Genomic DNA, 14,105 nt, shown 5'->3' with positions numbered 1-14,105 from the left:
CTGGGCTGATGGCTCAGAGCCTGGAGCCTGTTTCCGATTCTGTGTCTCCCTCTCTCTCTGCCCCTCCCCTGTTCATGCTCTGTCTCTCTCTGTCCCAAAAATAAATAAAAAAAAAAAAAAAAAAAAAGAAGACATCCAGATGGCCAACAGGCACATGAAAAGATGTTCAGCGTCGCTCCTTATCAGGGAAATACAAATCAAAACCACACTCAGGTATCACCTCACGCCAGTCAGAGTGGCCAAAATGAACAAATCAGGAGACTATAGATGCTGGAGAGGATGTGGAGAAACGGGAACCCTCTTGCACTGTTGGTGGGAATGCAAATTGGTGCAGCCGCTCTGGAAAGCAGTGTGGAGGTTCCTTAGAAAATTAAAAATAGACCTACCCTATGACCCAGCAATAGCACGGCTAGGAATTTACCCAAGGGATACAGGAGTACTGATGCATAGGGGCACTTGTACCCCAATGTTCATAGCAGCACTCTCAACAATAGCCAAATTATGGAAAGAGCCTAAATGTCCATCAACTGATGAATGGATAAAGAAATTGTGGTTTATATATACAATGGAATACTACGTGGCAATGAGAAAAAATGAAATATGGCCTTTTGTAGCAACGTGGATGGAACTGGAGAGTGTAATGCTAAGTGAAATAAGCCATACAGAGAAAGACAGATACCATATGGTTTCACTCTTATGTGGATCCTGAGAAACTTAACAGGAACCCATGGGGGAGGGGAAGGAAAAAAAAAAAAAAGAGGTTAGAGTGGGAGAGAGCCAAAGCATAAGAGACTGTTAAAAACTGAGAACAAACTGAGGGTTGATGGGGGGTGGGAGGGAGGGGAGGGTGGGTGATGGGTATTGAGGAGGGCACCTTTTGGGATGAGCACTGGGTGTTGTATGGAAACCAATTTGTCAATAAATTTCATATATATAAAAAAAATAAAAAAAAACAAAAAATAAATAAAAAAATAAATAAAAAAAAATGAGGAAGACAAAACAGAGGGTCCTGGTTACCTTACAGGCTTGCTCAACCTGAAGTCTGCAGCATCACCTGAGCTGGCTGAAAATGCATATTCTCAGCCCTCACTGGGGACCGACTGAATGCAAAGTGCTAAAGGTGGGCCTAGCCGCGTGTGTTTAATACTAACATCTGAGCAGCACAGGCCTCAAGAGCTTCTAGAGAAGTGTAGGAAATAAGACAAACATGCAATCTCGCTGCTACCAAACAGGCCAAGCCCGGGCCCGGCAACGGACCAGGACCTATCGCCTAGGCCAGAGGCAGTGGCCTCAGAGTCAGGCTGAAGTCACAGCCACCAGTGCAGTTTTCAAAATGCATCACTGCCTGAGCCCCACACTTTGCTGGTCTAAATTTTTGTTAAAAAACCCTGACGGTTATGAGAGGAGAGCAGCTCAGCAGATATCTGAGAGAGCAGTAGCCTTCAGTAACGGTGAAGAGGGGATTGTAAGAAGCCAGTGTATTTGCTTTCCGTGGCGCCATAACAAGTCACCCACAGACTGGTTTCCAACAACAGAACTTTAGGGGAGCCTGGCTGGCTCAGTCAGGAGAGCGTGGGACTCTTGATCTCAGGGTCATGAGTTCAAGCTCCACACTGGGTGTAGAATTTACTTAAATAAGTACTTTAAAAAATAAAGTAAAACAACAGGACTTATTCTCTCACAGTCCTGGAGGTCAGAAGTTCAAAGTCGAGGTGCCTGTAGGGCCTCACTCCCTTCTGAAGCGCAGGGGGAGAATCATCCATTCTTGGCCTCTTCCAGCTTCTGGTGGCTGCAGGTGTTTCTTGGCTTTTGGAGCACTTCTCCAATCTCTGCCTCCGTTGTCACAGGGCCTTCACCTCTTCCATCTCAAATCTTCCTCTGCTGTTTTCTTGTAAGGACACGTGTCATTGGATTAGGGCCCACTCAGACAATAGAAGACTATCTCATCTCAAGACACTTAACCTTCAAAGGCTCCTTTTCCCAATAAGGTAGGATTCATGCGTTCCAGAGCTTTGGTGTCTACCGGGGACACAATTTTTGTGTGTGTCTACCACAGTCACCAACAAGAGAAGACAGTGTCTGCCAAGCATACAATTAGCATGAAGCAGTAAAAGACTGAGCAGTCTCTTAGGCTTGCTTGTTAAGCAAATGGGAGCCCGAAGTTCAAGGGGCAAAGTTATTATGGCAGCTGTTCAGAATTCAGCAGGCAGGGGCATAGCTTTTCAGGAAAATTTTACCACCATTCTGCTTCGAAAGACTGAGGAGAACACTATGTCTGATGATGACATCAATGATTCACAAGCAGGCCTCCCTGCTTCCTGTTTTGAAGGTTCCACAGCAAAGGAAAAGGTTTTCTCAGCAGACCAGGGACAAGACAGGGAGAACAGCTCATGTGCCACAGATTCCACTGGAGCCCTGAGCTGTGAGGAAGCTGCTTGCTTCTCTGATGGCTTGAGCAACCCAGGAGCATCCTTGAGCGACATCCTCTTACTCTGGAGGATCAGAATACAGTAACTTCAAAGAGGTCCATTACACAGTCAGAATGTGAAATGACAATCTGGGCCTGTGATTATGTCACTGTAGTTTGAAAGTAATTACAGTAGCCCCTTCTCCCTGCCCTTATCTGCTGGGGACACATTCCAAGAGCCCCAGTGGATGCCCTGAACCCACAGATAGTACTGAACTCACTTGTACGTGCTATAGGTTTTTTCCTTCACATACACATTTATGATAAAGCTTAATTTATAAAGTAGGCACAGTAAGAGATTAACAACAACAGCTACCAATAAAATAGAGCAATTTTAATGCTATACTATAAAGAAAGTTACGTGAATGTGGTCTCTGTCTCTCAAAATGTCTTACTGTACTGTCCTCACCCTTCTTGTGGTGATGTGAGATGATAAAATGTCTACATGATGAGACAAAGTGAGGCAAATGCCACAGGCATTGTGACACGTATATCACACTGTATCGGGAAGATCATCTGCTTCTGGACTGTAGTTGACCCTAGGTAACTGAAACCACGGAGAAGGGGGGGGACCACTGTACATCATGGTCTCGGAAACTATGAGTGTTGCTCTCATGGAACTGTTCCAGCAGTTTATAGAGGTAGAGAGCTGTAATAAATGCCTTTAAAAATGGCAAGCTTTGCAGTTAACAAGTCCGGAGAACATCTTGTATATGAGACTGCTTTCAACTAGTCACAAAATAGCCCTCTCTCCAGGTCTCTCCCTTCCAAACTTCCTGATATTCCCTCATAGGAGTCTACCTGTAACGAAGGTGAGTTTTGCTCATAGAAATTTAACCAAAGAAAATAATATAGCACGTGTGCAGTCTCAAGAACATCCATCATAATACTAAATTACAATAATGAAAAACTGGAATCAACCAAAATGCCCACCAATAATAGTTCTCAGGGAAACTTCCTTGATGCCTTGGGCTGTTCAATGTTTTCATACTTTTTGCTTGGTAACATATCAAAATTGTAATTTGCTTGCTGTATAAAAACAGTAGATAATAAATAAACATTGAAAAAAATTATGTTGGAGAGCTCAAGATCTATTGTGAAGGTAACACAATAGTTATGTATCATGTAACCCTATTTTTGGAAATTATATGTCTATATTTGCATGGGGAATTATATGGTAGGATGTGTAAAAATATTACTTATTATATCACTATAGTTATTACATATTTGAAAATGCTTTAAAATCTTGTTGTTTGTATTTTTGATTTTTCTAAAATGGATGTTTTTCTTTTTTTTTTAATTGTTTTTAATGTTTATTTTTGAGAAAGAGAGACAGAGCACAAGCAGGGGAGAGGCAGAGAGAGAGGGAGGAGACACAGAATCCGAAGGCAGCTCCAGGCTTGCAGGCTCCAGGCTCTAAGCTGTCAGCACAGAGCCTGACTCGGGTCTCGAACCCACAAACCGCAAAATCATGACCTGAGCTGAAGTCGGACACTCAACCAATTGAGCCACCCAGGTACCCCTGGATGCGTTCTTCTAAAATAGTATATGATTGGTCATTGCTCTTTTATTTTACCTTATAATTCTGGTGTCCTGAAGGAATTGGAATCTGACCAATGGAAGCACCAAGTTTGGTCAGACCCTGTGTCCGTAGTCAGGGGCTGGAAGTGACTAAGTCAGATGCTGGCTTGGGAGGGAATGGAAGAAGTCCACTTACTTGTCAGATTTGACCAGTTCCCCACAGCACTCAGAAAATTAGAGAGTAGCACCTCCTGAGTTCTGGCCTTGAGAAGAGCTTCTCCACTTTCCCACAAAATGTATGTAGACTCTGGTTAAAATTTGATACTTTATCCCAGGAGCAGAGGAAGGTCAGGGTAGAGCTGTATTCATTTAGTCCATCAATGAGCACATGTGGGCACCGATCACTAACCAGGCACTGTTTTGGGCACTAGAGGTAGAGGAGAAAAGAAAGCACACAGAAATCCCTGCCCTCAAGGAACTTCCTCTGCAGAGAAGAGAAGGCAATAAATAGAGAGAGGAGAAGAAGAAAATAGCAGATAGAGCCAAGAGGACCTCAGAAATGAGCAGGGCAGCAGCACAGTCTAGGGGCACAGGGAGGCCGGGTCCGAAGAGACATCTGAGCCGAGACTGGTCAGCCAAGCCAGGGGTCGGGCAGAAGACTCCGCAGGACAAAGACACCGAGCAGCACAAACTGGGCACACTTGAAAGGCCAAAAAGAAGGACGATGTGGCCCGGTGGGTGACACTGAGACATGGTCAGCAGCCACCTCAAGTGACCACCATTGAGAATGTATTCTAGGTGAACAAATTTCATTCCAAGAGAAACAGGAAGCCACGGCATTTGAAACAGAAGAACGACACGTTCTGGTTTATATTTTAAAGGCTCATGCTCGCCACTGTGTGAGGAGCCCAGGGTAGACCACAGGATCCTGAGGAGGCCACAGCCAGGGTCGGAGCAGAGGTGGAGGTGGACAAGGAGAATGGAGATGGACTGATTCGTTATTTGCTTATGGGGTGAAGTCACCAGGACTTGCTTTCAGAACTGGATTCAAGCAGGAGAAAGATAGGATTCAGTTTATTCTGTTTAATGTTGTTTTAATTTAGCAGCTTTATTGAGATACAATTCTTATACCATACAATTTGCCTAATTAAACTACAGTTCAGTGGCTTTAAGTACATTCACAGAGTTGTGTAACCATCACTACAACTGTCTTTAGAATATTCCCTTCAGGGGGGCACTTGGGTGGCTCACAGTCAGTTAAGCAGTTGAGCATCCGACTCTTGGTTTTGGCTCAGATCATGATCTCATAGTTGGTGAGTTCAAGCCCTGTGTCGGACTCTGCACTGACAGCACAGAGACTGCTTGGGATCTCTTCTGCCCCTCCCCCACTCACACTCTCACTCTCTCTCTCTCAAAAGTAAATAAACTGAAAAAATATATTATATAAAAACATAATATTCTTTACCCTAAAAAGAAGCCCTGTATCCCTTAGCCACTACCTGCCCCCCACCTCGTACTTTGCACCACATTTCATTTATCCATTCTTCCACTGATGGACATTTAGCTCATTTCTATTTTGTGGCTATTATGAATAATGCTGCTATGAAAAGTGTATGAGTTTTTGTGTGGGTGTATGTTTTAATTTCTCGTGGGTACTGCAGAATTGGTGGTTCATATGATAACTCTGTTTAACTGTTGGAGGAACTGCCAGACTGTTTTCCAAAGCAGGTGGAATGTTGTGTGTTCCCACCAACAGTGTGTGAGGCTTTGATTCGTTTTTTTTTTATAAGGGAAATCATTTTTAAGTTTATTCATTTTGAGAGAAGGAGAGAGAGAGTGAGAGCGAGAGCGCACAAGCAGGGGAGGGGCAGAGAAATGGAGAGACAGGATCCCAAGCAGGCTCTGCGCCATCAGCACAGAACCCAGCGCAGCATTCGAGCTCCCGAACTGTCAGATCATGACCTTAGCTGAGATCAGGAGTCCAACACTTAACTAACTGAGACACCCAGGCACCCCGAGGCTTTGATCCTGTTTTATGGTCACTCTGGCTGCTGTGTGGAAAAAGGATTGATGCAGACATCAGAATGGTCATGCAAAAGTGGAGGTTATCTCAGTAGAGTTCAGACACCCCACTTAAGGTGTACTTCATTTGTTTGTTTTATGGCAAAAAGATTTTTGTGAGGAAGCCATCTTTATACCATGAATCACATCATTAAATGAAAAGATTCCAACAGAGAGAACTTGTTAAAACAGATCTGCAGTTTTCAAATCTAGGATCCTAAAGCAAACTGGTATGGAACTGAGTGAACATCTGTCCCCAAACAAGCTCCTGCAAGCAGGAGGTATTTTCAGAGAAGCTACGGGAGTCAGGGGGTACAATAAAGTTTCCACACCTTTAAGCCATGAAAACCCAGGGCTCAAGTGGCAGCCTGTGGCTGAGGACTCCTGTGGCAACAGGCATCACTCCTACTGCCTTTGGACCCTGCCTCTCTGTCCCAGAGAAGGGCTGGCTTTGTTCCCACTGCTGCTTTGGACAACTGGGCAAGAGTCCTGTCCCTCTGCACTTCTTCCAGTCCAGAAAGGAATGGGAAGCCAGTGTCTATCAAGCTCACAATATGACCAGCCCTGGGCGAGACGCTCCATTTGCAGTCAGTAAAACCTCTTCTGTCAAATTACCAAGGAAGAAACATTTATTTTTTCCAATTAGAGATGAGGAAAGTTGGCCCCTTTGGCTCAGAAGGTCAGAAAAGGCTTCTCTAAAGAGTTGGTATTTAAGCTGATACCAGCCACGTCCAGATCAGGAGGAAGAACAGTCCGCAGTAAACCCCCAAATCATTCATTAGCTAGCTCTCCACGTGTCTTCATGTTTTTTTTCATTTAATTTGTATTTATTAGCATAAATAAGAGTAAGAAGTATCCCTCTAGAAACAAATCAAGTTTAAATTGATTGAAAAGATAACTTTGAGTAGAAATTGTCATTGTTTTTCCTTAATCTCTCCATAACAATAGCCCCCACTCCATCCCTACAGACATCCACTATCTCCCTCACACATTAGTACCACTGTCTCTGCTAATATGTCTTAGTAGACATTGGACCTGGGGGAGATCATGTAAACCAATGGCATGGCAGACAACGTGCGTTTCTATGGGCAGATGGCTCCATGAGAAAAAAGGAGGAAGAGGAAAGAGCTCTGCCCAATTCCTACTCTTAGCCTCAGTAATTGGATACGCATTCCCCCTTCCATGGAAAAAAGTAGTAAAGATGATTGGGAGAGGTTAAGTCTGGACACATAAGGATGACCAGGGAAGAAATATTCCCCACCCTCCACACACACCCAGCACTAGGTTCTGGATGTCCTGGTTCTGTCACTACATACTAGTGTGACATTGGGCAAGAATGCTGGCTCTCTTCTGGGTCTCAGATTTCTTCTCTCTCAATTAGAGATGGTGCTTCCCTCCTTGCCATGCAGAACTGCTGTGCGCACAGGATGAGTAAGTGTGTCAAAGGCTTTGCAGAGAGCACACACACTACCAAAAAAAGAATGAAATCTGGCCGTTTGCAACAACACAAATGGATCTCGAGGGTACAACACTAAGTGGAATAGGACAGAGAAAGACAAATACCATACGATTTTACTCATATGTGGAATCTAAAGAACAAAACAAATGAACAAACAAATACAGAAAGAGAACAAACTGGTAGTTGCTAGAGAGGAGGGGGATTTGGGGAGATGGGCAAAATAGGTGAAAAGGATTAAGAGGTACAAACTTCCAGTTATAAAATAGATGAGTCAAGGGGATGAAAAGTACAGCATAGGGAATGTAGTCAATAATATTATTATAATGTTGTATCATGCAATGATTATCATGGTGCAATGTATGGAATTGCTGAATCACTATGTGGGACACCTGAAATTAATATAACATTATGTGTCAACTATACTTAATAAAATAAATAAATAGGGTCACTTGGGTGGCTCAGTTGGTTAAGCGTCCAACTCTTGATTTCGGCTCAGGTCATGATCTCATGGTTCATGGGTCTGAGCCCCGCGACGAGCTCCACACTAATAATGCAAAGCCTGCTTGAGAGTCTCTCTCTCTCTTTGCCCCTCCCCCCATAAATAAATAAAATTTTTAAAAATAATAAGATAAATAAGTAAAAAATGAAAGGGGGGGTAGGGAACTAATATAAAGCCTTGAAGCTCAAAAAGAAAAGATTACAAACACTAACAAATCATAAGGTATCACGAATGTGTGGAAGTTGCAGGCCCTTGCTTGCAGGGTCTTCCAAGAGACTGGCGGAGATGTTTTTAAAACAGTGACTGAGAGGGTCCCGTAGGGTTAGTCTACTCCTTCTACTTTTAGTTGGGAAGCTTCTGGCACCTAGCAGAACTGCTCATTGTCTCCCGGGCCCATTTTCTCTGATCGGGAGATGAGAGGGAGGGCCGTGGGTATGTGGTTACTTGTGGTCCGGGTTCCCGAGAGTCAGTCTTCAGTTGGACAAATGGTTCATGGACAGGGAACGCACACTTTCCCACTCATTTGCTTGTTCTAATTTAAAAGGGTCTTCATTAAAGCTTCTATTTGGGGCAAGACTTTCTATCCCTCGAAAGTTGAAACTGGGGAATCCCTGAGTATGAGGGATGCCAAGCCTTCTGGGTATGAGGATGTGGAGAGCCCTGGAAAAAAAAAAAAAAGGATCAGCCTGAGATTGCTGGGACAGAGCAAAAGCAGAGGTAGGCCTGACTGTCCCAGGCTTGGCTGGGCCAAACTGCCTGATGTTTTCAAGACTGAAAGCTTCCCAAAGGCTTTCATAGGGATGGATTTGGAACCTCCTGTTGCCCAAATAACCCTTCTGCGTCCACTTTACTGTTTAAACCTTCACTTGTTCTGAAACGGTTGTTCTTGGCCTTGAGAAAACAGCAATGCCTGTCACCTCTCTCTCGTCTCCTTCAAAGGTGGGGCCTGGGGCATTGTATGCTTCATGTTTGTTTTTAGCTTTTTATTCGGAAACAATTTCAAACTTAGGAAAAAAACTGCCAGAAGAACAGCACAAAGAACATCCCCACACCCATTCACCTGTTCTTAACATCAGTGCCCTTTGTTTTCACCTGTTCTTAACATCAGTGCCCTTTGTTTTCACCTGTTCTTAACATCAGTGCCCTTTGTTTTATCGTTTGCTTTCTTTCTGTATTCTATTTTCTATATTTTATTTATAAGATAAAATGCTCTGAGAATAAGACATCACACTCATGTCCTGGAAAGTAAGACCTATTTCAAAGTGCATTACTTCAGAATAAGGACATGTTGGTGCATAGCCACGGTATACAGTCAACTCCAGCAAATTTCACAGTGATATAAATGCTTTTACTTTCTCTATCATCAAATTCCAGTTTGTCAGTCAACTCCACTGTCTCCTCACAGCAATTTTTCCACCCAGTAGAGACTCCAGTCTAGGATCAGGCATGGCATCTAGTTGTCGGCTCACGGGTGTATATTTTTTTTAAATTTAATTTATTTATTTTGAGGGAGAAAGAGCACGCTTGTGCGCATGCGGGGAGGGCCACAGCGTGAGGGAAATAATCCCAATCTCCCTCGGTGGTAGCACAGAGCCCGATGTGGAGCTCCATCCCATGAACCGTGAGATCATGACCTGAGCTGAAATCAAGAGCTGGTCGCCCAACCCACCAAACCACCCAGGCGTCCCACCCCTGGTGTATTTTTAAAAGCTCCCCAGATGACTGTAATGTGAACCCATGTAAATGAATATTTACCACACTAATACATACTGAGTGTCTACCAGGTGCAAAGTATTGTGAATAAATTAGAGTCTATGATTTTTAAGGGACATACTATCTACAAATCAACTATAACATCAGATGGATAAATATCATGAAAGAATATTTGCCAAGTCTGTGGGAGGAAACTCTAATTAAATTTAACAAGCTCACTGAGAGTCTACTATGTGCCAGGCATTGTACGAACTTCTGGAAAAACAGATGTAAGAAAAAAATAACCAATGCACAATTAATAATGAATGAATGCATGGCTAATTTCAAAAGTGAGGTTTTTCAAAGGCTTTTCTTGGGACCAGTGAGACTTAATAGATAAGTAGGACTCAACTTTTAGAGATGAAGACATTTCAGGAGAGGAGACATCCAGAGGACAATAGAGAGAAGTGAGTGACCATGGAGTAAGCAAAGAAGTGTACTTCATTGTGACTTGAGAACTGAGTGCGTGGAATTGGATTAGGTTTTCTTGGAAAAGTAGGCTGAACAATGCAAGATGACAGAGTCGCTTTGAAACATAGTTGGGCCGTTTCTTCAAAAGTTAAACATAAACTTAACATACAATCCAACAATTCTATTCCTAGGTATCTACCTGAGTGTAATGAAAATGTGTGTCCACACAAGGACTTTGCACAGGAATGTAATGTTTGTAGAGCATTATTTATAGTAGCCCCAGCGTGGAAACAACCCAAATGTGTGCCACAGAAGGTACATATTCATGCACTGGGGTACTACTGAGCAATGAAAAGGAATGAATGACTGATACATACTACAACATGGGTTAACTTCAAAAACATTCTGCTAAGATTTAGCAACTATGTGAAAAAAGCTAGATGGAAATACCACATACTGTATCATTTCACTGAGATGAAATGTCTGGAAAAGACAAATTTATAGACAGAAAGTAGATTAATGGTTGCCTGGTGTTGGAGTTGGAATGGGGACTAAGTACTAATGGGTACCTAGGACAGGTTTCTTTTTTTTCTTTTTTTACATTTTTATTCATTTTTGAGAGACAGAGAGAGACAGAATATGAGCGGGGGAGGGGGAGAGAGAAGGGGAGACGCGGAACCTGAAGCAGGCTCCAGGTTCTGAGCTGTCAGCACAGAGCCAGACGCAGGGCTCAAACCCATGAACCGTGAGATCATGACCTGAGCCAAAGTCAGACACTTAACCGACTGAGCCACCCAGGTGCCCCCCTAGGATAGGTTTCTTTACAGTGATAGCAATGTCCCCAGACTGGATTATGGTTATAAAGCAACAACTCTGTACATTTACTAAAAAAGTTGAATCATACACTTACATAGATGAATTTTATAATATGTAAATTATACTTGAATAAAAATGTAAAAATTAAGAAGTTATTAAAATCAGAAAGGAAATATGAATAGTAATCTTAGAAATGAAAAATATAATTATTGAAATTCTAAAACTTAACAGGTAGAAGAAACTCTGGACTGGATAAATTATTTAGAGAACTGGCACACAGAAGGGTTGGATTAAGGAATTCACCAGGAGGCAACGCAGAGGCAAAAAAATTTTTTTTTTAAATCATTTTTCAGGATATAGATGAAGTGGCTGGCTTCCTCACTGACCTAACAGCAGTTCTAGAAAAGAGAATGTAGTCAATGACAGAGAAACAATATTTGAAGAGAAAATCATTGATAATTTTCCAGAATTAAAGAGAGCACACCAGTCCTCACCAGAAGGGACACTCACATCTACAGAGTTCTGGTGAAACCGCTGCACGTCAAAATAAAACAAACACAAATCTTGAATACTTTCAACAGAAAGGCAGACTGTCTACAAAGGAATGAAACTTAGACTGGCAGCAGAATTTTTACCAATGACAATCAGTACCAGAAAACAATGGGGCACCTTCACCAAGGTGCTCTGGGAAAATAACTGCTCACTAGAATTTTACACCCAAACACATTTTCACGCTCTGGGAAAATGACTGTTCACTAGAATTTTACACCCAAATACATTCTCACCCAACACTGAGGGCAAAATACAGTTCCAAATATACAAAGAATTCCCTCCCCCACCCAGACCCCAACAGAAAGGATTATTAAAAAATGAACTTCAGCTAGAAGAAAAGCAAACCCAAAGAGAAGGCTTTGGATTTGAGGGAAAAATAGTGAGAAGAACCTGATGAAGTGTCAGTGAATTTAAATAACTCTTGACTATAAAAGTGATTTTTATTTTTATTTTTTTAATGTTTATTTATTTGGGGGGAGAGAGAGGGAAAGAGTGTGCAAGTGGGGGAGGGGCAGACAGAGAGAGGGAGAGAGGCATTACATAATAAGAATCAATATGACTTCTAATGCAAAATAGCCTTTGAGAAACATTGCCTACTATGTGCTAGGGATCATGCTGTTTTCGTCACTGCTGTGTCTTCAGTGGTTGGCACATAATAGGTGTGCCATAAATACTACTGAGTGGAATGATCACCACATTGTATTAAAATAATCTGTTTACGTGTTTGTTCTACACAGGGGTAGGGACTCCGTCTTAGTTTTGTGCCATCAATATTCAGCACTGGGCCCGGCACACAGCAGGCACTCCATAAATTTAAATGAATTCAAGGTTCACCTCTTCCATAAAATCTCCCTGTCTCTGCCTATAATGGCTTACCCCTTGTTTCCACTTCTATAGAACTCATAATTTGAAATATCCAATTTAGCAACTGATTACACAATAGTGTCTTTTAGTTTTCTTTTCATATTTCAAACCTTGTTTTTCCAAAAGTATTTTAGATTCCTTACAGATAACGATGTTTTATACTGTGCCTAGCACCTTGAATCAATACTTTTTGGGGGGATGAATGTCATATTTGAGTAAATGTAGATCAGTGGTGCCAAGGTCTCAAGGGGTATCTTCATTCTCTTTTTTCAATCCTTGACTAAAGAGATCACTGTTTGGAGACGGGGTCATATGCAAAGAATGTGGACAAGTTGATGGGAGGGGCGGGAGAAGGCAGCTAGTGCCCAATTCCAAGTCTCCCTGCTGTCTTCCTTCCAGCAAAATAGAGAGGAAAATGCCTGTGAACCTACCAAAAAATGGGTGTGGGGAAGTGGAGGAAGATAGAGAAGAGAGCACGTCCCGTACACTACTGGACAGAATCTGGACCTGACCCTTCCACTAGCAGGCACGGTACTAGGAATTTATCATGAGATCAAAAGGAAACCCTGAGGCAAAAGCTACATTCTCACACTGGGAGCCTTGTATAGAAAACAGAGAGGGATGCTATTTCCAGCTCTACACAAGGCACAGAAAGGGAACCTACCACAAGGAGCTCCTAATAGGGAAGCTGCAGAGGGCTAACAAAGGCCAGTGTGGTATTTTCTCGCTGGTCTTCATAAGGAAGACATCAGGGTCTGGAGAGGTTCAATCCAGTTCCTGGGAGGAGGTAGGGAGATGGGCCCGCTGACCTCCCAAGGTCTTTTGTAATCCAATAATTAATGGGGGAGCCGTACACTTCCCCACTTATGCTCTTACACACATCTGCACCCAGTTTGATAGTAAGTCCTCTGGGCTGCCTTCCAGGTCTAGTACGGTGCCAGGCAAGCTGCTGGCACTCAACAAATGGCTCAAATATTTGTTGAATGAAGGAATAAATTAATCAAGTGTTTAAATAGAGCCCGCATGACCTCCCCAGCTCCAAAGTACAATGATGAATAAAATCACAACATTCCAGGCACGATCACTTGAGCAGAGCTGCCAACGGAAAACACACACACACACACACACACACACACACACACACACGCACACACACACGCACTGATTCAACTAGGTTTCCCACCTTGGGAACACAGACCACCTGCTCGGCACGCAGTCTGTTGGAGTTTCCTTGGCAAGGATCCTCTCAGCTGCTTTAAGGATGGTGCTTCCAGAAGGTCAAGTTACCAAGATTTAGGACCGCTCCCCTAACCGGTTGGCCTCCCAGACAAAGTTTCTGCCCGGATTCGTCCTGGGCCTCCCCTGGGTGCGTCTGCCCTCCCCCAACCTGGGGCCCCTGGACGCGCAGCTCGCCTGCCCGCAGCGCCTCACCTTACCTTGGTGAGCTGGGCGATCTTCTTGCACATTTTCACGTGCATCTCGGGATCCCAATCCATTCTCCAGTCGGTGCCACCGCGGGCATCAGCTTTGGAGCCCTGGCAAGTCCCGGACGCGTGAATTTTGCTGTTAAGGACAGAAGCCATGGCTAAAACGCGTCCGACACTCAAGGGCTCTCGCTAGTGTTCTAGCTGCCCGTGGTGTGCACGTGCGTGCGCGCGCGGGCGTGTGAGCGTGTGGGCTTCCTCCGGAGCGGTGGCACTGCA

The 14,105-nt window shown here is 43.4% G+C and overlaps 1 protein-coding gene across 5 annotated transcripts in view; it reads right to left on the bottom strand.

Annotated features, from left to right (window-relative positions):
- FAM184B (family with sequence similarity 184 member B) overlaps positions 1 to 14,105 on the bottom strand; it is a 192,396-nt gene that overhangs the window by 142,317 nt on the left and 35,974 nt on the right. For 4 of the 5 annotated variants that reach the window (XM_030314144.1, XM_030314143.1, XM_030314142.1 and 1 more), the window contains one exon: positions 13,839 to 13,965. In XM_030314144.1, coding sequence (XP_030170004.1) covers positions 13,839 to 13,965 — 127 coding nt within the window. Of the gene's footprint in view, positions 1 to 13,838; positions 14,069 to 14,105 lie in introns of those variants that run through there. The other variant, XM_030314147.1, reaches the window with a different exon arrangement.

Source organism: Lynx canadensis, chromosome B1, assembly GCF_007474595.2.
Source record: "Lynx canadensis isolate LIC74 chromosome B1, mLynCan4.pri.v2, whole genome shotgun sequence".
NCBI classification, from domain to species: Eukaryota; Metazoa; Chordata; class Mammalia; order Carnivora; family Felidae; genus Lynx; species Lynx canadensis.
Note: the sequence above shows the minus strand (reverse complement) of the source record. Positions and strands in the feature narration are given on the sequence as shown.